The sequence below is a fragment of the Phyllostomus hastatus genome, unplaced genomic scaffold (genome assembly GCF_019186645.2).
Source record: "Phyllostomus hastatus isolate PE091 unplaced genomic scaffold, TTU_PhHast_1.1 phas_contig_196, whole genome shotgun sequence".
Taxonomy (NCBI): domain Eukaryota; kingdom Metazoa; phylum Chordata; class Mammalia; order Chiroptera; family Phyllostomidae; genus Phyllostomus; species Phyllostomus hastatus.
Genome location: NW_025333709.1, coordinates 21,725,288 through 21,748,438, shown reverse-complemented (window position 1 = coordinate 21,748,438; position 23,151 = coordinate 21,725,288). Strand labels below are relative to the sequence as shown.

The 23,151-nt window shown below is 36.9% G+C and overlaps 1 protein-coding gene across 1 annotated transcript in view; it reads right to left on the bottom strand.

Moving 5' to 3' along the window:
* The window catches only part of DTHD1 (death domain containing 1), a 54,071-nt gene extending 32,475 nt beyond the window's left edge, over positions 1-21,596 (bottom strand). The window contains exons 1-5 of the mRNA XM_045834583.1: positions 21,326-21,596; positions 18,731-19,346; positions 15,043-15,373; positions 12,382-12,561; positions 11,043-11,287 (exon numbers count right to left, since the gene is read on the bottom strand). Of these exons, the coding sequence (XP_045690539.1) occupies positions 11,043-11,287; positions 12,382-12,561; positions 15,043-15,373; positions 18,731-19,346; positions 21,326-21,596 (1,643 nt within the window). The remainder of the gene's footprint in view (positions 1-11,042; positions 11,288-12,381; positions 12,562-15,042; positions 15,374-18,730; positions 19,347-21,325) is intronic.
* Between the last annotated feature and the right edge of the window lie 1,555 nt (positions 21,597-23,151).

Below are 23,151 nucleotides of genomic sequence, written 5' to 3'. Positions count from 1 at the left end.
CGGTTAACCTGCGTTGGCACGTCATAATCACCAGAAGTGCATATTTTGCCCTTAGGGCGCACTCCTGGCGTTGTGCATTCTGTAGTTTGCACAAGTGTGTAATGGTGTGTATCCATCGTTATAGAATGTTACAGAGTATTTTCACCACCCTAGAAATTCTTTATGCTCTGCCTATTTATCCCTCCCCCACCCCAACCTCTGGCAGCCAATGATCTTTTTACTGTCTCCAGAGTTTTGCCTTTTTCAAAATGTCATATAGCATATATCAAAAGTCTAAAGCATTTTCCAAATGGCTTTTTTTCACTGAGCAGTATGCATTTAAGATTCTTCCATGTCTTTTTTTGTGGCTCGATAGCTCATCCGTTTCTGGCACTGAATATTTTATTGCACAGATACTATTTATCCATTCACCTACTGAATGACGTCTTAGTTGCTCCCAAGTTTGGGCAGTCATGAAAAAGCTGCCATAAGATCTGTGTGCAGGTTTTTATGAGGATAGTGTTCAACGCCTTTGGGTCAATACCAGGGAGTGCTGTTGCTGGATTTTGTGGTCAGTGTGTGTTTCGTTTTGTAAGAAACCTGCAAACTGTCTTCCAAAGTGGCTGTGCCCTTTGACATTTGCACGAATAGCAAGTGAGCATTCCTGCTGCTGCACATCCTTGCCAGCATTGGAAGTCGTCGGCATTCTAGAGTTTGCCCATTCTCACAGGTGTGTGTAGTGGTACCTCACTGTTGTTTTAATTTGCTTCTTACTGATGACATAGGAAGTAAAGTATCTGTTAATACGCTTATTTTTCAACTGCTATCTTCTTTGGTGACATGTCCATTAAGGTCTTTGGCACATTTTTATAATTGGGTTTTTTGTTTTCTTATTGACGAGTTTTAAGAGTTCTTTGTACATTTTGTGTAACAATCCTTTCTCAGATCTGTCTTTTGCAAATACTTTCTCCCAGTCTGTGGCTTATCTTCTCCATCTGTTGCCATTGTCTTCTACAGAGCAGAAGTTTTTCATTTTATGAAGTCCAGCTTATCCATTATTTCTTTCAAGGATTGTGCCTCTGCTGTTGTATCTAAAACATCATCACCAGACCAAAGATCATCCAGATTTTTATCTGTTATATCCTAGGAGTTTTATAGTTTTGCAGTTTACACTTATGTTTGTAATCCATTTTGAATTACTGTTTGTGAAAGATACAAGGTCTGTGTCTAGATTTATTTTTGCATGTGGATGTCCAGCTGTTCCAGCAGCATTTGTTAAAAAGACTTCTTTGCTCCATTGTATTGTTCTTATCTTTGTCAAAGATCAATTGATTATATTTACGTGGATCTATCACTGGGCTTTCTATTCTGTTACATTGATCTATTTGTCTGTTCTTCAGGCAATACCACTGTCTCAATTAGCGTGACTTTACAGTCAAGTCCTGCGGTCAGGCAGTGTTGGGGCTCCAGCTCTGTTCTTCAGTATGGTGGTGGCTCTTCTGAGTGGTAATTTTTTTATTTGAAAAATAAAGTTAAATTCTTCCTCACACGGTTTTTCATACCACAATTAATGTTATATGCTTTTAGGTTAAATGTATATAATACATTAAAAATATTTCTAGTACACTACCTCCAAGTTTAATAAATGTGAAAAATTATGTTTGCTCAGTAAACATTTGCTCCAAAATTTTACTGAAACCATTTTACTTTATTAAATGAAACAATATACTACTGGTTGTTGAGTGCAACAAAAAATACAGGATATATGATTTTAAAATTATCATTCCTTAATGTGAAATATGGTGACCGTAGTTGATAACATGGTATTATGTAAATGAAATTTGCTGAGAGTAAAATTTAAACAGTATCACTAAAAAATAAAAATAAAAGAGATAAATATGTGAGGTGATGTATGTGTTAAATAACTAAATGGGAGAAACCCTTTCATAATGTGTACCCATTTAAAATCACCATGATGTCTGCTTTCAATATCTCACAATTTTACTTGTCAATGATACCTCAGTAAAGGTAAAATAAATAAAATAATCCTTTCTGTTTAAGTTGAATCTCTAATATATTAAACATTTAATACACAAAATCCAAAATGATAAATAACAAAGCAAGAGAATAAGTAATCTATGGCCTCTCCCTCCCTAATGCTAAAGAACTAGATCCTGATAAACCTTCTTTTTAATATATTCTTTGGCTTGAATAAGCAGGAGGAATCTCAAAGGAATGTCCCAAATTCCCCTCCAAAAAATGTATGAAGCCAGGGTTGAAGATGAGGGGGTAATAAACGGAAATGATGGGATTACTAGGAGGACAAATTTCTTCCCAACAGTGTGGATATGGGAGAAAAAAATGTAAGTAATAATGATCAGAGCAAGGAATTGTGATCCTTGGGATTCCAACCACGAAAGGTTTATTCAAGATCTTAACCAAGATTCTTAAGGAGGCTCCAGTAGCTCCAGTTCTCAGCAGAGACAGAAGCAAGTGGCATCTGGAGGAAACAGGCTTCATTCTATGCCTGCAGAGTTCTCCTCCACTCATGCTCAGAAAAAAAGCCCCCAAACATATGAGGAGGTAAATACCAGGAGTGACAGCAGAAGCAACAGGCAACACCCTCCAAGACCACAGATATCAGAATAAGTAGCTACAGAATGGAAACAACTATTTGAGAAAAGCTTAATAAGATAAAGGACAGTATCATAAAAATAAGCAGGCAGCCAGAGATTTCCAGGAATGACTGGGGAGATTTGAATAAGAGCTAATAAAAAAAGGAGCCTTAACACATAAAATACATAACTGCTGGAATTAATAATGATAGATCAAAAGTAGATTTTAAGAGTGTATTCAACATTTGTGGCATTGGAATTGGAATGTGAAGAAATTACAATGAATATAGTTCACAGAGACAGGAAGGGGGGAATATAAATGAGAAGAAAGGAAATATTGAATTTAGAAAGACATGGCCTAGTATACATTTAATTGGAAATATAGAAGTACAGAATAGGTAAAATGAGAAAGAGACAGTATTTGATTAGAAAAAATGGAAGGATTTTTTCAGAAAAGTAAAAAGATAGAAATGTATTCTTCAGGAAGCCCAGTGAATTTCATTCAGAAAAAAACTTTAAAAATTTACATCTAAATACTTAATAGAAAAATGCAGAACATCAAGTACCAAGAAAAGATCTTAAAAGTAGCCAACAAGATAAAGCAGATAACCCATAAAGTCCTGAAAATTAAATTCACTGCAATCTTTACAACATCAATTTAAAAAAGATCCACAAACAATGGAATAATGTCTCCAAAGAAATGAGTAAAAGAAAAATCAATGTGAATCTAGAATCTTGTGCCTTAGCTAGTCTCCAAAGATGCTGAACATACACCTCTTACTATTCATGCCCTTGTGTAGTGCTCTCCCACAATGACCCAGAGTTCCCTCTGTCCCTCACTTTAACCAGCAGAAAGTTACAGAACTGATGATCTGATCATTCCAAACTTAAGACTTAAGAAAGCCTGGTGGTGTCTGCTTTTGTACATTCTGAAGCCCTGGGATCTTCCATGTAAGCAGTCCAGCTACGCTCCTGGAAAGACCACGTGGCAGAAAGAGGCCATATGGGGAAGTCAGGTGGGAAGGAAAAGGCGTTGGAAGTACATGGAGACAGAATGAAGCCCAACCGTTTCTGTCTACAGCCGAGCCCAGGCTCCAGCGATCACTGTTAAGGCTCCAGGCATGCAAATGAAGTCTTCTTGAACTTCCCAGCCTCAGAAACCATCTTATTGAAATGGTTAACAATCCCCAAGCAAGATCAACTAGAGAACCATTTTGTGAGACCTCCCCCAAAACCACAAATTCATGAGAAATAATGAAATGGTTGTTGTTTAGAGTAGTTTGATATGCAGAAATAGTAACTGAAGTGCTCAGTAAAACTATATTTTAAGAAAAAGTATATATAGGTAAATGGAAAGACACCCCATGCTCATGGATAAGAACAATTAATGTTATTAAAATATCCACACTATGCAAAGTGATTTATAGATTCAATACTATCCTTATAATAATTCTTTACAGAAGTACAGAAAACAATCCTAAAATTCATACAAAACCCAAAGAGAACCTGGATAGCCAAAGTAATCTTGAGCAAGAAAAATACAGCTCAAAGTATAGCACTTTCTGATTTCAAAATATATTACAAAGCTACAGTAATCACAACAGTATGATACTGGCATAAAAACAGACATATAGACCAACTGGAACAGATTAGAGAGTCCAGAAATAAATCCACACGTCTATAATTGACTCATCTTTGACAAGGATGCCAAAAACACAATAGGGAAAGGATTCTCAGTTCACTAAATGGTTTTGGGAAAACTGGATATCCACATGCAGAAGAATAAAATTGGACTCCTATCTGAAACTGTATTCAGATTAACTCCAAATTGATTAAAGACTTAAACGTGATGACTAGAAGGGAAAACAAAACTGTCATTGCCTGAAGATGATGTAAGAGTTTACATAGAACACTTGAAGGAATCCTCAAAATATATTAGAAATAACTAGAGCATTTAGAAAGATGCTAGCTTCAATGCCATTGTTGAAAATCCACTATATTCACTTATACACATATCTCCAACAAAAACAAAAATTTTAAATGCCATTTATAATAGCAACCTAAACTATAAAGGATTGAGGAATAAGTCTTGCAAAGCATGTGTAGTCCATGTATGGTACCTTTTATAACGTGTCATTGGAAGACATTAGATACACAGGTAAGAAGTATATATTAGTATAAAGCTTAAAAGACTCAGTATGGTAAAGGTTTTACTTTTCTCCAAATTGACCTATCGTCAGAGGCAATTACAATCAAAGTCCGAACAAAGTTTGTTCTGTGGAGCTTGACAAACTGATTCTATTTTATATAAATGGAAACATTTCAAAATAAAATTTTCCCTAAAGGAGAATATGATATGATTTACCTACCAGATATCAACTTCTTATAAAACCATAATTATTAAAACAGTATTAGATTGGCTCAAAAGTAGATAAAAAGACAAGCCAGTGGAACAGCTCAGGCTAAGGAAATCTGTTAGATGACAGAGGATGCATTACAGACCATTGGGGAAAGAAAGCACTATTTAATAGCAATGCTGGGAGAATATGTTATCCACATGGAAAAAAATTAAATTCTTACATCATACTGTATGTAAAAATCAGTTTCAGTTGAATTGAAAACATAAAATTCAAACGTTTAAAATTATGTGCTAATAAAGATGAAATTATTTTATTATTTCAGTAGATAGATGATTTTAGAAAACAGATAAAAAAGCACTAATTATAAAGAAAATTTTAATAAATTTAGCACATCAATATGAAAATACAGGTCACTCACTGACAAAGGACTGGCATTGAGAATGTGATAAGAAGTGCTACAAATCAAGGTAAAAATTTAAAATGAGCAAAGAAAAGTAGCAGATATTTCACATAGAAGAAAGCAAAGCTGCCTAACTGAAGAAATTATGAAAGATGTCATTTTCACTGTAATCAGAAAAGTGTAGTTGACAACCACATGAGATCCATTTTACACCTATCAGATTTTCAAAATCACAAAATCTGATGATATGCAAGGCTGGAGAAGATGAGGAGCAATAGCAGGAGTTTATAATTAAGTTCTACCATTTTGTAAAACCTGGAAAATTGAATGTGTTCATACCCTATAACTCAACAATTAGTTTTCTAGTTATTTACTCGGAAGTACTTTAATACACTTTGGGTCTAGAGTGGTTATAACAGTGCTGTTTGCATTAGCAAAAAAAAGGGAAAGAACCTAACTGTCCATCAGTAGGAAAGTAGATAAATAAAATATGTAGTTATTCAATAGAATATTATATAGAAGCGAAAATGAATCTATACAACTAGAAATGAAAAAGCAAGACCATAGGACTACCCACGGTAGAATACCTTCTTTGCTTTCATCAAGCACAAAGCCTAGGAAGACATTGCATAGAGATGAATAAAGATATGTGATAAAGATAAAACAAATATATGCAAAAAATGACCTGAAACGTCCAAATAGTGGTTAACTTTGGTATGATGAAGAACAATTATGTAGTGAGGCTGAGGATGGAATAGGGGAGGGGCAAGTAAGGAGACACAATTGTATGGATAATATCCAATTTCTTGAGTTCTGTGGTAGCTTTACCAGTTTGCCCATTTTATTATTGTGTGATCTGACAAAGGTTTTACAAATATTCTTGTGTCTGACTCACACATTACATTTAAATAAGATAATCTTAAAATCAAGAGCATTATGTAGAAATGACCATTTTTTCATGAGCAACTCTTTCCATCTGACTCTCTAAAATATTTCTTATATGACATGAAATGTTTCCATTTAATAAATTTCCCCTTTGTTACTGTCAAGAAATCTTTTCTGGCTCACAATTAAAGGACTTTCATCTTTTCCCCAGAAATCATTCAGACATGCAGGAATGTAATGCAATAAGGGCCTTTAATTTTCATAGTCAGACTATGTTTTGGCGTCAACCAGGTTTTATCTTTATTATGTTATGAGGCATGGATTGTTTCACTGTGTTTCTGTTTCCATAGAAAATGTTCACCTGGCTTTCACCCTGTGAGGAAAGATATTAAATAAATACAGATTTATTTAATCAGTGATACAGATTCTCATTCAATTGTTCTATGCTCCACTGGTTGGAGAAAATGCACCTACCATATCTAACACTAATAATAACAGAGCATATTATGTCAATTTAGCATTGTCAAAAATATAGGGGAATTAATAATATAATTTATATTTCCACAAATTTATTCATTAATTCCTTTAATTCACCTAACATTTTTTAGTGTGTTCTATGTTATACTTGTGCTGAGTGATGATAAATGATAAAAAGAACTTAATAATAGTACAAGATGATATAAGATGTGCACAAAGAATGGGCTGACACAGAGGACCAATTGATCCCTTTGGGAGATCTTAGATGTCTTGACAGATAAGGGAAAATGTGGAGCTGTCACTTACAAAATGAACAAGAGCTCTCCAGTTAGACATGGTAGAAAAAGAATTTTCTAAAAGAGAGATCATGTACAAAGTCAAAGAAATGGGGAAGGAAAAAAGTCCGGCACTTTTTGTCCAATGGAACTGGTGACAAATGGCCATCTTCTCACTTCGTAGGAATGCTAGCCAAAATGTCACATACACACTGGAGGAACTGAAGATATGGGGAGGAAAGTCCCCTAGATCTGGAAAAAGAATCTCAAAAAGTTAGAATGCTCTTCTCTCCCTAGGAAACAAAAGGAACTGATTCTATTGATACTCCCACCCTGGTCAGCCTCCCCCACCCCACCACCACGCACCCACACCAGGTGTGTGGGGGATGGCACTTAACATACCTTAGGTACAGCCTCCAGCTGTTAGTGGGAACCCGGTCATACAGCTGGAGCCTCGAAAGGGCAGCATTATCCATGAAATGAGAAACAGCATAAACAACCCAAATCTCTTTGAACATTTGTACAACAAAGCAACAAAGAAGCACATAAAAGCTGTTCTGGGTGGGAGGGAAAGGGAAAAGCTGATCTGATAAAAAATTACAACCAATACTTAGAAATGAATTTCTAAGGGTAAGATAGAATGGAATTAGTACAATAGACAATGTACTAGATTACACCATGCTAATAGATATGATAGTAATCATGATGCTAATAGGTGATAGAATAATCTGAATGAGACCGTGAAATGAACATGTTTACAACAACTAAAGGAAGACATAGGAAGCATAATGAAACAACGAAAACACAAAACAGGAGCTTGGAAAATGAAGATTTTTAAAATTTAGCAATAGCTGTTTAGAAGTGAGAATTATAATTATAGAAATGAACAATTTAAACAACTGTTGGAAAAATTGGTAATATACATAATAAATCTAAGGAAATTACTCCAAATATAGCATAAAAATATTAAAGATGAAGATTAAGGAATTACATTTACCCCATTTATATTTATTTAATATAATTGATGATTTTATACATATCAGCTTTTCCCTTTAATGTCAGTCACCATGCTGTTTTCTTTCCTTTATCTGTCCCATGAACATCCTCATTTTTTCCTTTTTGCTTTTATATTATTTATTATTTATATTCAATACCAAGTTTTTAAAAAAATCTCTTAAATTCTACTTTATCAAGTCAGCTGATTAATTTTATCTATTTGTTTTGTTAAGAACATGTGAGTAGGCATTTCTGTGAGCCCTTATACTAAAGAAAAAAGAAAGAAACACTCCTTCATTGTGTGATAACTCTAATTCCACAACACCTTCCTTTCAAACCTTTGATGGTTTTAGTCCATTTTTTATCTTGATACTTAGTGCGGCAAAGGATGAGGCTGAGGCTAGACTGATCTTCCTTTTTACTTAAAGTGTTTCTGCTGAATGGATGCTGATAGAATTGTATTTATTTAAACAGACATTTCAATTTTCCATGCTGTCTAAGTGTGGATTTTTTCATAAATTTTGTCTAGCAATCATTCAGTACTTTCTAACTCACAGTTTTCATCAACATCAGAAAATTATGTTCAACTACGCTTTTGATTAATCCTTCATTTATAGCTGTTTTGATTTCTTCTTTGATGGCATCTGTAATTTTTAGGTTACATCCTTTGAAGTGATTTCTTATCATACCTTGGTGCCTTTTCACCTCAGCTTGCCCTCTTTGTATCTCATCCTGTTGTCCTTTTTCAAAAAAAATTTATTTCTAATTATAGCTTACAGTCAATATTATTTGATATTTCATCCTGTTGTCCTTTTATCTTCTCCTAGTCTATCTTTGCCTGATGGCTTTTCTTGGAAATTTTGCTTACTAGACACTACTAAATTTACAAAATAGAACTCTATGATATTCGTCAGGAAACTGTAATTCTCATTATTCAGGTTTCTGTGAAATGTCAGGATGAGCTTTTTCTTTATTTCTGTTTTTTGTTGTTTTTGTTTTTCTTTAAAATCTCGGTATTGATAGGTATTTTTTTTTCTTTTTTCACCCTGAAAACACCAAGTGGGATTTTGGTTTTCTTCTTATTTTTAAATGAATATTTGTCTATCCACTTTCAGTTCGGTAGCCATTTGAATCTTTTTTACAGATTTAAATAGCAGATCCGTGTGCATCATTTTGAAACCAGTTCTAGTGTTTACTCATTGTGACTGAGTCACATTCCTCTGGCCTATGGTGTAACTTTATTCCGCCTGTGCCAAATGGATCTCCAGTGCTTTGAGTCAACAGAGTGTATGAAAACGTGCCACTCGCAGCACACATTTCTATGAGGGCTCTTGTTGCCTTTTTCTTTATCCTTATACTTTGGGGAATTTCATCTTTGACAATGCAGCAGGCTGTCTCCAATTTCTCTCCACATTTAGCTCTGTTGTTTCTGAGGGATGTGGACATATAACCAAGGAGGGGCAGAGGAAAACTGATCTAATCACTTCCAAAGTGATATCTGTGTATTACACAGATAAATTTATATTTTCATTGGTATGTAAAGACTATGGATCAGAAAATAGGGAACAGGCAAGATGTTACTTCTATCATCTTTCTGGTGAATGAAGCTGCTATGTTTTATGATGTAAAGAATATGTCAGTCACAAATTATTTTATTAATCCTTTGCTATCCACCCTACAGACAGTACAAATACTAGATTCTGGCAACAGCTTACCAGTCAATATCAATTTTTAGGAGTACATTACAGAAGTATGCGTAACTGGATCATGCCTCTAGTTCTTTGTTCTCTCTCATTTATTGAGCTCTAGGGAAAGTTTGATTTCTCCTCCCAGCCACAGCCCAACATTCCATTATTGTCAGCCTCCTAAACTGCCAACATAGTAAAAAATAACAACTGATTCACTTCTTGATTTCTAGCCTTGCAGCTCAAACTAAAGAAAGGATGGCTGTTTAGAGTCATGATGAGAAATAGAGCTTTGTGAGTGCACACCAAGGTTGCACTACTTGGTAGGTATTGGTAGTTGTACAGATTCTTTATCTCAGTCTTCTCACTGATAAAATGAAGATGAGCTGGTGAGGAGATTGGATGAGATAATATACATAAGGAACCTGGCACATAGTAGTTTCTCAATTAATAGTAGTTGTTTCTTTAAAAAATATATTTTATTTATTTGTTTTTAGAAAGAGGGGAAGGGAGGTAGAAAGAGAGAAACATCAATGTGTGGTTGCCTCTCGTGCACCCCCTTCTGGGGACCTGGCCTGCAACCCAGGCATGTGCCCCAACTGGGAATTGAACCAGAAACCCTTTTGTTCATAGGCCAGCACTCAATCCACTGAGCCACACCAGCCAGGGCACTATAACTAATAATAGTAGTTATTTTAATTAAATGTCTGAAATTGTTTCTCCCTCTTTTGATTTTACAAAGAAAAAGAATTCTCTTTATAACTAGAGAATAGAAAGATTCCCTTCTACCTTTTCCATTAGGAAAAGAAAGTAGTATTATATGAAAGAACAGGAATTTAGATCAGGATTATAGTTGTTCATTATACCCTATTTATTGTTAGTATTTCATTTCTGATTTCAGTTCTGACTTGTAACTCAATACATATGTAGTTGTCTTATTGGTGAGGATTTTGCTTAATTATAGACATTAGGAGAGTAAGGAATTCATCTATATGGCAAATATAGGCTCAAATTTAATTTGTTGGAAAAGGTCACATTTATCTTTTTCCTACATTAACAGAATATTCTTTAAATATAAAAGTTAAAATCACCATACCACATCTTTGTCATTAACCATATCATAAATTCTTTGAAAGACAGGATTAATTAATTGTGCTTCTTTTGTATCAATTGTATCTTATAGCATATTTTTGGTCCCATTGGAGCTAAAATTGTTACACTTTGGGGATCCTCATTTTATTTCTATATTTAAAATACTCCATGATATTTTAATACTGATATTTAAATACAAGACATCTGATCCCATTTTATACCACTTAAGTTTCTTTGTTTACCATCAAGTCAGTTAGAGATATTCAGGTCTAACTCACTGGTTGAGGTATAAATGTACGATCCTTTTTGTTGTGGTACCAGCTGTTCTTTTATGATCGATCTCAGACCCAAAATTCTTTGTATCCGGGTGTGGAGAACAAGGCAGGGACACAGTGACTGGCTTCTGGAGAGGATGTGTAGACGGGTGCTGCATATGAACCAGCGGGCTTGTGGATAGCACCGAGTAGGAAGCATCTTGCTGTGTTTTTAAATACGCCACCAGAGCTGGGTCAACTGGTTGGACCTGAACAAAGAAAAATGTATATATATTCCTATATTTTACTAGCAAAAGATTCGAAGTATCAGCATTTCTAAACCACTCTTCTGAAAATTTGAAGGCACATAGTTTTAATATATTTCTTTATACATTGTTGGCGGAATCAACACTGCATTAACTTACAAAAGAGCACAGCATTTGGTCTCTTTTCATAAAGTCTTTTGAAATCTAGGTTCCCTGTTCTTTGTTATAAATAACTGAGAAACACTGTTAATTGTAGGCAACAACATGACCTAGAAAACAAAGTAGACATTTTACATAATTTCTAATTAAAACTATTGTTAGATCAAGTGATCCTTAGAAATTAGAAAAACAAGACTATATTTACTTAAGTGTTTCACATTAAAATGGCTAATAATCAAAATAACTAAACGTTAAGTCCAAAATTTCAAAGTGTATGGAGAATATTTATAAAAATTAATTATTCATAACATGGCATCTTCCCAGCTTTGCTTCTTTGCTCACTTCTGGTGGTCCCAGCTGGGACAGGCAGAAACACATGGCCGGCGGGGGGGGGGGGAGGCGAGGCCAGAGGACAGGGAATATTGAGGAAACATGTCTCCTGAATGGGCATTGCTGCATCATTGTTCACCTTGCAAAGAATGTTTGTATATGCTGAATTCTTAAAAAATTCCTTCCCCAAGGACTGTTTTATAATTAAGTATGCCCAGCTTTTCAAAATTATAAATATTTTCATTGATTAGCATCTTTTCTGCCTCTTAGGTGGAAATCTTGAATCCTATGAATGGCCAATTCAATTCTACCTGGCATCAATTCTACCATACTCAACATGTGGTTTTTTAAATAAATGTTATAAACAAAACAATACAAACATCAGCTAAAAAAACTTTCAAATAAAGTAGAGATTCATTTTGAAATGAGATTCAGTATGCTCCAAATCACCACTCTAGTACTAATAACACTGTGTTAGATTTTTTAAAGTATCAGAGAAGAACTCATTTACTGTTTTATTAAATATTTGTATGTGCTTCCTCTTTTAGGATCCTGTTTGATGACCCACAGGGTCTCTAAGAAGGAGATGACTAGTTATTAATATTTACCTTCAACTGTACAAGCACTGGCGAGCTGAAGACTCCTGGAGGGTAATGCAAGGATATTCGAGGATCCATGCTTGGCTTGAGGGTAAGGCCTCTCTTTGTTATTGTGAAGGACTCTTTCTTTAAACAGGACATGACAGAAAAGATACCCAACTTGTAAACTTTCACTTCAGCACAGACCCCCTGTATGGATTGAAGGGCATTGAGACGCAGATGTTAACACAGCACTGCTCTGGGAGCACGTACTCTACGTCATCCGTGGCCCTGAAGAAAACCTACATGCCGTTCCTATAATCTCCCACAACTGAGCATACTTAGGAGTTTCTCAATTTTGGGCTACACGATAGAAAAGAGAGAAATCTATTTGTTTTTAGATTTAAAGTGAATTCCAAAAAAAAAAATGTCTATGCATAATGGGCAATCACATTCAATGTTTTTAACAAACATTCATTGCTTCTAAAATCTTATTTTCCTTTAGTTAGCCAGAATGGACTTGCAATAATCAGCCTTGATCCAGAAGATTCAACGCTGCTTTAGGAATTCCAAGGACTGAAATTTCACTGGGTATTTCCATACACACCACAGAACCTGTACTGTCAGCAGAGTCTTCCTTCTGACAACGCACAGTCTCCTAGTGAAGTCTATTCTCTACCTCTTTCCTCCCCACAGAGCCAGCAGTTGACTGCAAAGGGAAACGTTTGTGTTTCTTTGTTATATAATGACATTTAAATCTGTAATGCCTATACGCAGGCACATATCCAAGCTTATTTTTATCACATAAAAAGGAACTGTATGTAAATGAAAACACAATCTACTCATATAATCACCGAAGCTTAAAATGAGAAGGAAGACAGAAGTAATTGGATCTATTCATGCTTTCCTGAACACCAGCCGGGCTCCGCCCTGGCATGAGTGGATAATCATACCGGCACACACACACACATTTCAGGGACAATGACAATGCAAACTAATCCATCCTTTGAAAACTGACTCAGGACATGATTTCACAATATCACTGCATGAATCCGTCGCTGGAAAAATCCAGGGCGTGATGAATGCTCCTAATTGGCTGGAGGGAAGTGGTCAGAGGTACAAAGGGAAGGTGTTCTGGGGACCAGCGGTGGCTGTCCTGCATCTCAAGCAGGTTGTGCAGAAGCTGGGGATTTTTAACCAGGGGAGCGTCATGAACACAGTGCTGAGGGTGGTTTATCCGACTCCAGAATTACAATTCTTAAACGCCATATGAACCACATAAAAATTTGGAAATAATCCAGAGTTTAAATTTTCTTCAGCTAAAAATACAGATGACTACCATTAAAATACTCTAAAGGGAAAAGTAGATGCTTTTATTTTTTCCAGTAGACAATGGTTCTCTTTTTTTATTTTGTTGCTTGCTTTGATTATTCATTTGCAAAACATCTTGGGTACCCTCTTCGAGAAAGCACATGTGCCTGGGCAGTGTTTGCCTTTATGACAGCCAGACAGAATGGCCGAGATTAAGACGCCCCAATCGAGAGCTGTCATGCTTACAGGCTTCCTAGACTAAATATAAAACATATTAGTTGCATGAATTGGAGTAAATAATGAGAACAGACTTAGCTCTTATATTTAATTGTATAACCTTATTTCTAACTCAGAGAAGACCAAGTCAGAAAAGGAAGAGGTGTACTATGAAGAATTTCTTGTATGCATGGAATTTTTCTACATTTATTCCCTGCCCTCCTCTTCAAATAATGCCAATTTACTTAAAGCTAAGAAGACAAGTATTTAAATTGCTTCCAAGTAAGTTCAGTGGCCCACAGCAGAAACTTAAACTTTTGTTCCCATCAAATCTATGCCAAGTTTAGTAATTGTGTATATTCTTTCTTCAAAACACATGGATTTGCGACCATAGAGGTACTTAGAGTTATACAGTAAAGTGAACTGTGGAAAAATGATAATTTTTACTCCCTAGCATGTGTTTTTAGGGTTCCTTTTATTGTCTTAAGTGTATAGTCTTCTCTCATTTTATACTTATGACCCTGTCAGGTGGATACTATTATTTGTTCATGTTGCAGATGAAGAAATTGAGTTGTAGCAAGGTTGTATAATGTACCAAAGTCCACATAGTAAGAAAGTATAGAAACCATATTTGAATCTATCCCAACAACCACATACACTGTCTTCCACACATGGACAGAACACAATTTACACACTTAATACCTATCTCAAGGCACACACACACACACACACACACGCACACGTGCGATTATTCATTTTAATATACTATCCCAACCCAGGAAGGACAAAGATAAAGCTACTACCACCTGCAGATTCTCACCCTCTTCAGTTTTGCAGAGGTCCCCCACGAGGATGTGTTGCTCTAAAGCTCATCTGACTGAGTCATGAGCTGATTAAGGCGTGGTGTTGGTTTTGGTTCCTGGGTGAAAAGATAACTTTTGATGTGTCCTAGGGCCAAGTTCACCTTTCCTAAATTTATGCAATAATTTCTGTCCTTTGCTCTTTGTGGAAGGCAAAAAAAGCATGAATGCACCAGCATAAATCTATCTGCCCTTTTATGTGTTACCAGTGAGTAGTTGCATCTGTACTACAATCTGGTAGTCTAAGCAATATTTAGGAGAGGAGTCAAACAGCAAGTGCAGATGTAGCCGATGATTTACCGACCTTATAACTTCCTCTCATTCCTTCCAGTGAACTTGGGGTTAGGTAACTTGATTGAAGGTTTCTGTCAGACACTTTCACCAGGATGTCTTTGTAATTTCCCCTGTAACGTGCAGTAAATGGAATTGCAATGCATATTGGAAATGGAATTCTCTTTTCCATGTCTGAACACTCGACAATGACGACATTGCTGACCAACTCTTCACTGTCACTCACTATTAAAGAACTCATGCTGTTAGCTATCCGGCACTCTAGGTGTTGTAGAAGGTTTGATGGTGCTGTGATGTAGCAAGCCACTTGGGGGCCTGCATCACCACTGAGCACATCAACATACCTGCAGGGGAAAAAGGGACATCATTTTTGCAGATATTAATTTATGTATTTTATGGCTAAATATACAACAGCGGAAGCTCTAGGGTCACATTGTCTTCATGTGAATCCCAGCTCTTCCACTTACTGACTCTGCGACCTTGTATAATCTCCTCAACCTCTCTGTGCCTCCGTGTCCTCAACAGCAACATGGTAATAAAAGAGTAACCAACTTCATAGGAAGGCTGTGAGAATTAAATGACCTATTATATGTTAAGTAATTTAAAAATATGTTCCTAGAACATAGTATTATATACATTAGCTATTAACATTGTTACTATTGTTACTACTATTACTTGGTTGATTCATTCCTCAGTTTTCTCCACATCACAATATCAACCTGAGGATTGCTGAAGCCTCTTAATGAGCCAAGTACTAACACCTGAATAGTTTCTTAATAACTCTAGTGGAGTAAATGTATACCTGATTGGCATTGTCTAAACAGATTGGATCAAATGATGATATTTATTCCATTTTTTTAGAAAAACCAAAGAAGGTACAAAAGCACTTTATGATTAATCAAGATAATTAGAAACAGAATATTTATAATCCTCAAATAATCAATCCAAAAGCATATTTTAACTAAAAGCTTATTCTGACTACTTGTATTACTCTTGATTTTTATACCACCACTGTTGCCAAAGATTTTACAGTCTTATGAAATTGAATTCAAATTTGAGATCCGTCGCTTGCTTTTTGTTTGGCCTCTTAAGCATAAGTAATTATTATTAAAATAGCTAATATTTTAGCTCTTCCTATGGGCTAGGTTTTAGGCTATACATTATTTCATTTATTCCTCACATTATGGGGTTGGGCAAGGTATATCATCATCATTTTACAGGTAAGGAAATCAGGTTAAAACATTTTAACTTGTTGAGATTACACAGATGGTACGTTGTAGAATCAATAATTGAATGCATCTATCTTTAATAAAAAAGCTCAAACTTTCTAATATAATATCATTCTTCCTCAAACCATTCCAAAGCCCTGGGTTTTTTATGCATTATATACTGAAACTAATATCTGATCTACAATATGTGAAGATTAAATGAGATAAAATATTTAAACTTCTTATAAGTTAGAATAAAATGAGTGCTCAATAAATGTTATATCTCTACATTAAAATTAACAACGTGAGTTCTTCCTCCTCTTGCTACTTCTCATTTTATACCATTGAAATGATTGAAATATAGAGAACATCAAAGAGAAATTAGAGGATCTATATAAAATACAGCATTAATAATCAGTTTTAGAATTATCAGGTCTTAACTGTTTTTCAGTTAAGTGGTAACTTGAATTTCATAGTACACTTAGCATAGAAATCTAAAACATATGTTGAAATTGCCGAGAGGGTTATTTATTTATACTTATAAGTTAGAAGGACTAGCAAATTACCCAGCTCATTAGTATATATAAATATTTTCTGATGATGGTGATGATGGTCATTCAGAAAATGAGAAATATTTTCTAGTAGAAGATACAGTGACCCAGCCTTCAAAAGTGACTTCAAGAATGGCTTTCTTCTGGGCCCTGGGAACCCTCTCAATAGACTCTCACAAAAGACGGAAGTAGAGTGAGCAGACCTGCAATGATTTCATTTTCCCTAGCCCCAATTAAATAGATCAGGTCTAGCTGCTAAAATAATCGCGTGGATTCGTTCTAATTTTGTCTCCCTTTGAGTCTGTACACACTGGGACAACTACACTAGAAGAGATAGGCTTTTTTCGCAAAGCGATTCAGGGAGGAATCACGACCTATTCTGAGCTCAGTTTTGCCGATGACACTTGTCTTTTATGTGGCATGATGGCCTCCTAGGCTGAGAGATCGCAATGAGTCGTCATGCTAAACATGCAAGCTAAGCACAATTGGTTTGGAGGTACAAAGAGGAAATCGGTAGCTAGGAAACACCTAAAGGAGATGTGAGAGGGAGTGATTCAGCAATGACTCATTCGTTGAAGCTTTGAGTCATTTCTGAATGTGAGGATCTGAAGTGTTAAATGTTTTTCTCAAGCGAAATGGGCAGCCCCTTTTGACTGCTTCACCAGTCGTTTTGCAGAGGCAGTCTTTCTTTCGGACCATGAGGGGCTCTCACGCACTGACCGGCCTTCTGGCGCACCTGTGGAATTCATTAGACTTTCAGACCTGTAGGGTCCTCCCAGCGAAACTAGCTCAACCTCTCCGTTTTATAAATGAGATGACTAAGGTCAAGGTGAGCACAGCGACTTGCCTGCCATCACAGACTGATTTGTGGTGTTGTCCTGAAATGGCACCGTACATCCGAAAGAGCATCCCACGCAGAGGCAACCAGGGGACACATGAAGGTCGGCAGTGTGGCGGAGAAAGTGAGAGGTGTTGGGGTACAGCCAGTGAGCACGCTGACATTTAGCTGAAAGTGAACATCTGCTCAGTGGCACGGTGCTGGGGCCTGGGCTCACCTGACCTTACCAAGTAACCCCGGAAAGTGTACGCAGTTTCCGCAAAGAAGAAGATAGGGCTCAGTAATAAAACGAGTTGCCCAGAGTCACAGAACTAGTTTGTAATAAAACAGAAGATGAAATGTAAGTCTGTCTGACTCCCAAACCAATGATTTTTTTTCCCCCTACTATCCTCCATTGCCTTCTAAGGGTGCTATTTTTGCTGGGGAGATTTGGCTTGTGAATATTTTATTTGAACAAATAAGGATAATTAACCACTCATATTGGGGAGATAATTTATAAAATAGATCAGTCTTTCAAACTTTATAAAGTAATAGTATTTTTGAGAATCTGATGAAAACTCTGGACAAAGGGGACTAAATTGTTATGAAAATATACATTAAATTTTAAGAACCCTCAAAGCTTTTCCATGATCTCCCTAGAGTTCTACAGACACAGGTTAAGAATTCATGCTCTTTCATAAATAAAGTAAACCTGAGAATTTACTTAAGAATGTAAATAAAGTAAACCTGAAGTTTGAAAATTCTCTCCTAAATTTTGAACCCTTTGCAGCCTTCTAATTTTTTCTTATTGTAATTGGGAAAATAGTGATTTTAAAGTATCCCTACTCAGACAATGGTACATTTTAACAACCCTTATCTAATCAATTCCTTGCTCCTTGAAAGAAACATTTAATACATGTGTTTTCTAAAGCTGCAAGAAACAAATAATAGTCATACTAGCTGTATAAATTTTTATAGGAGTAATTTAAACTGAGTTACTGATTTACAATATATTTTGGAGATGTGAAGTGGGAATGCAAAACTTTATTCATGTATAAATACTATAAATACTAACCACAGAAACACATATAAATAGCATCTCTCGCATTGACTGCATTTACTTACTCCTTTTCCATTATGTGACTTCTCTGCTTTAGACTCTCTGAATCATTGGGAAGAAGACTATTCACGTATTTATTGGCTGTGTCGCATGCTATTAAGGATGTGCTAGTCTCCTCTCTTTGGTTTTCTGAGCTCTCTTGCATTTCTCTTTCTGCTGTCAGAATGATGTCATGCGTCTCTTCCCTGTGGCCATTCATGTTCTCAACTGTCACGTGTGCTGTTTGTTTACCAGCTCCATTTTCTGCATTATCTGGGAACATTTTGTTCTGTGACTCTTCTTGCCCAGTTATGTCTCCATTCAATAATGTACCGTTTTCTTCTTCCACTGGTGCTGAACTCCTGTGTGTTTTATTTTCCTTTAACGGGTCCTGGTTTGTGCAAAGACTTTCCCCACCACTTGCGGGAGAAACAGTAGCTGTTTCTATGACATTTTGTTCCTGTCTTGCAGCAATGTCTGTTGCTTTGATATCCTGAATGGCAGACATTGTCTGCTGTGGAGGGCATTCATCATGCGTGCCGCATAAATTACACATCTGCTTTTCTTCTTTCTTTAGAAGTGTAGCAGTGCTCCCCAAATAGTCCTTTATTTTCATGAGGCAGTCTATGAGAGAAACAATTTCTACACACACACACACACACGAAAAGAAGAAATACAAAACTAAACCACATTAGGCTTCTTGACCGACAGGTAACAAGGTATGGGGTGGTAACCTCAGAAGCTGGCCAAGGTCCTTCCTAGAAATTTAAACCAATCTCCCTCCTGAGGGGAAGTCACTTGTACAGCTGTAAGTCTCCTAACACACTCAAGAATTGGGGACAAAGTGCTTTTTAATGTAGTAAAAAATAGTAAATCAAATCCCCTTTGCTTGTGAAAATTCTTTGAATATTTGAAGACAAATATCACAGCCTCCGCATTAAAACTGTTCCATTGAAGTCAACATCTCCCTTAGCCATTCTTTATGGGGTATGATTCTGAAACTTGTCCTTTCTTTCTTGAATGTTATAGTTTATCAATTATCCATTTATAATTATTTGCCTAACATTTAGTGAAATGCTCTGGATGAGACTTGGGTAGAGGCATACCATAGTGACATTATTTCTGCTGGTGATGATGCTGAACTGAATATTTTGTTTGCTGTTATGAGAATTTGGTTAGCTTTGCACGATTTCTCCTGCTCAGCTTGTGATCATTGGCAATTTTCAAATTAGCCTTTCAAAGAATAGCTCTAATTATACTGATTCTCTGATCAGAAACTGCAGTAGCTCTTGAAGGGCTACTAAACAAAGTTGAGCCTCTTCACTTCCATGTAAACCCTCACCTTGATCTGATCTGACATAATTGTCTCTCATTTCATCCCCAGTTCTGACCATTTTCCCATTCATTTCTCCTCTCCTCATAGCTGGGGTCACCTGATACTTTCTTGCAGTCTTAGCAACTCTCCAGTCTCTGGAATTCAATTCTGAACTATGGGATATGATATTGAAGGCCCCATAGCTCTCAGTGTCTTTAGAATCATCCATAAATCATCCTTTCACTAGTCTGGACTTAACTTTGGGCTCCAGTTCTGACAACTTGTTTTCTTATCTTATATCCAAGGCCCTGTCTTTATTTTGAACTTCTGTCCTGATAGCTGAGTCCTTATAATTTTCTATAAATAACTAATAACTATTCATTGAAAATGATGTAATACGTTGCCTAGGAGTACAGTGAGTTCTCTGCAGAGATTTGCATCCTGGCTATGAGTTCCAGCTCGTAGTCTCTGGGACTGTTGTCTTTGGACAGATTTTCCAGGTGCCTGCCATCTGCCCTCTGGACTGAATTTCTAAAGATTATCTGTCCTAGATTCCTGGTTGATAGGAACTGCCTCTTTGCTTTGACACTACACTATTTAGAATTGGATTTCATGGCACCACCTGTCTTCTTATCTAGAGTAACTATTGTTGTCTGAGATCATAGTCATTAAATACTGTTTTTCCTGCTGTACCATACTCCTCAGCATCCATAACTGGGCCTATTCCCAAGAACCTGAACTCCTCTTAGTGTCTGTGTGAGGGGGGTCTAGTTCCATATTCCAGCTCACCCCCTTCTTTCCAATTTTTTTTTGCAACTAATAAGTTCAAACTCAAATAAGTCTAGAAATAGAATGTCATATTCCAATATACATGGAAAAAGTGATGTTTTCCAAAGTAAGCCTATATTTTCGTACCTCTAAGTCTTGGACCTTGCTGACAATAGCTCTGCCTGAAGTACTCTTTCAAGATTCCTAATTCCTGGCTGCATACATCCAATTCATTCCTTAAGCCTCAGTTTAAATATCACACTTATTTAGTGAAATTTCCCAAACCCTCACACTAAAAATGGGCTTTCTCCTGCTTCTGAAGCCTTAACACAACTTTATTTGTATATTTCTAGCGGAACTAGCCTCAGTGTTCCTTGCACTATTGAGCATTTGGCTCATCCTAGTTCCCCTATTACACTGTCAGTCCCTCGTGGAGAGAGACTCTGTCTTAGCCTTCTTTGTAAGCTCCTTAACCCCTCTGAGAGTGATGACCCAATCCATATTTCCTAGAGAAAGAACGAATAAAATAAATACTTGCCTTGTCTCCAGGTACACTGGTTCTCCTTGTCAAGCAGCATACCCAGCTGCTGGCAGGTGGAGCACAGCGTGCCTGCAGTGTGCTCCAAGAGGCAACGCAGGGCCCCGCTGAGCTCCTGACCCAGGAAGACCACGGTGGCTATCCAGGTGGCCTCACCAGCCCCTTCAGCGTGGTCACAGCCCTGGAGGGCCTGCTTCAGCATCAGGTTTTGTTTCCATATCTGCTTCAGTATTTGGCCTAGTTTACCTGAGCCCATATCTTCGGTATCCATTTTAGGCTCCAAGAATGGAATGCTTCTTTCTTGCCAGCAAAGCCTAAAGGTTTAGCAAATTCAAACTTGGTGATGGTTATTTCTCCTCAAATCTAGGAGATGATCCAAGTCGGCTAGCCAAGCACTTTCCTGCAGCATAATAGGTTATTCAGCTTCTTGTTGACCAGTGAAAAGTTCCTAGGTGACCAAAGGAGGGGCGTTCCTGCACCCTGAGTGCCATTGTGTACAGAACAGATTGATCTCAGGAATAGAGTTAGCTCACACAATCGCATTCTCCATGGAAGTTTTACACATCCCATGTGCTATGGAAGCCCCATAGCTTTTTCAGTTTTTAAGGGAGCAAAATATAGATTCAGCAGTAACATGAGAAGTTTATTATCAAAAGTAAATTGTTTGAACAATACTGCCAATAAGATTCCTCTGTGATACTTAAAAATACTTAGGGATGAAATAATACAGTGTCTGATTTCCTCAAAATAATCTAGGAGTGTGGGAGTGAAATAAGGAGTGTGTATAGATGAAATAAGATTGACTGTAAATCAATAATTATTGAACCTGGATATGATTACATGTGGGGGTCTTTACAATTCTTGTTAGCACATATTTATAATTTTTTAATAATAAGGATTTAAAAAATATTCCCTTGCCAGGGAAGAGTCTATTACCATAGGTTAGGTAAGTTTAATTAGTCCCTTCTCATGTGGCACGTCTGCAGTCCCACTGAGATAGGTACCTGGCTTCTTTGCTCTCTGATCATGTCCCACTAATTGAATAAAATGCCCCTTTACTAGTAGAAAACCAACCTGAAAAGTGGCCTTTTCTGAACTGGCAAGGAGCCTTTACCATGTATAATTAACGATCAGATACAGCAAGTTCTCACCACAGCTGGCCCTCACTTGGCACATTATATATGAAGCCATTTCTCAAGACTCACAAGACTTGATGGGTTGGGGGGGATCCTGGAGATTTGCAAAGAAACCCAGAACAGCCTGCTTCCTCCTTTCCAATCCCCCTCTTCTAATAAGGGAGCGCACAGAGCCAGCGGGAGGGGCCGTGCATTCCACACAGGCTCATGTTCTCCGAAGGTACTGGAACAAAACGAGAGCTTTCCAGAGGGGAACTGGAATGCTTCCCTCCCACAGGCATTGCGTTATCTCCTCTTAAGCACAGGAGTTCTTGGAGCTACACTCACGACACCTGGAAGACCAGATGTGGGAACACGAACCCAGTGAATAAAGAATGAGGAACAAATGCCACAGGTCTAAATAGTCCCCAAGCTGCTGTGGTCTGCAGAGTCTGAAAGAAAAGGGAAGGAGCAGGGTGAGGAGCGGCGGCTAGGTTGTGAGTGGAGGCTCTCTAGGAGAAATCTTATTTTTCAGTCACCCGATTCACTCAATTTGCCGATAAGAGTGACTTATGATATGGGTTCGTATCACATCCTGAGTAACATTGTGTAAATATTTTTCACCCTCTTCTTAATACAAAAGACTTTCTGGTTCAATTTTTTTTTCCTTTTAACTCCTATATGTGTGATTCTCAATAATAATGTATACAT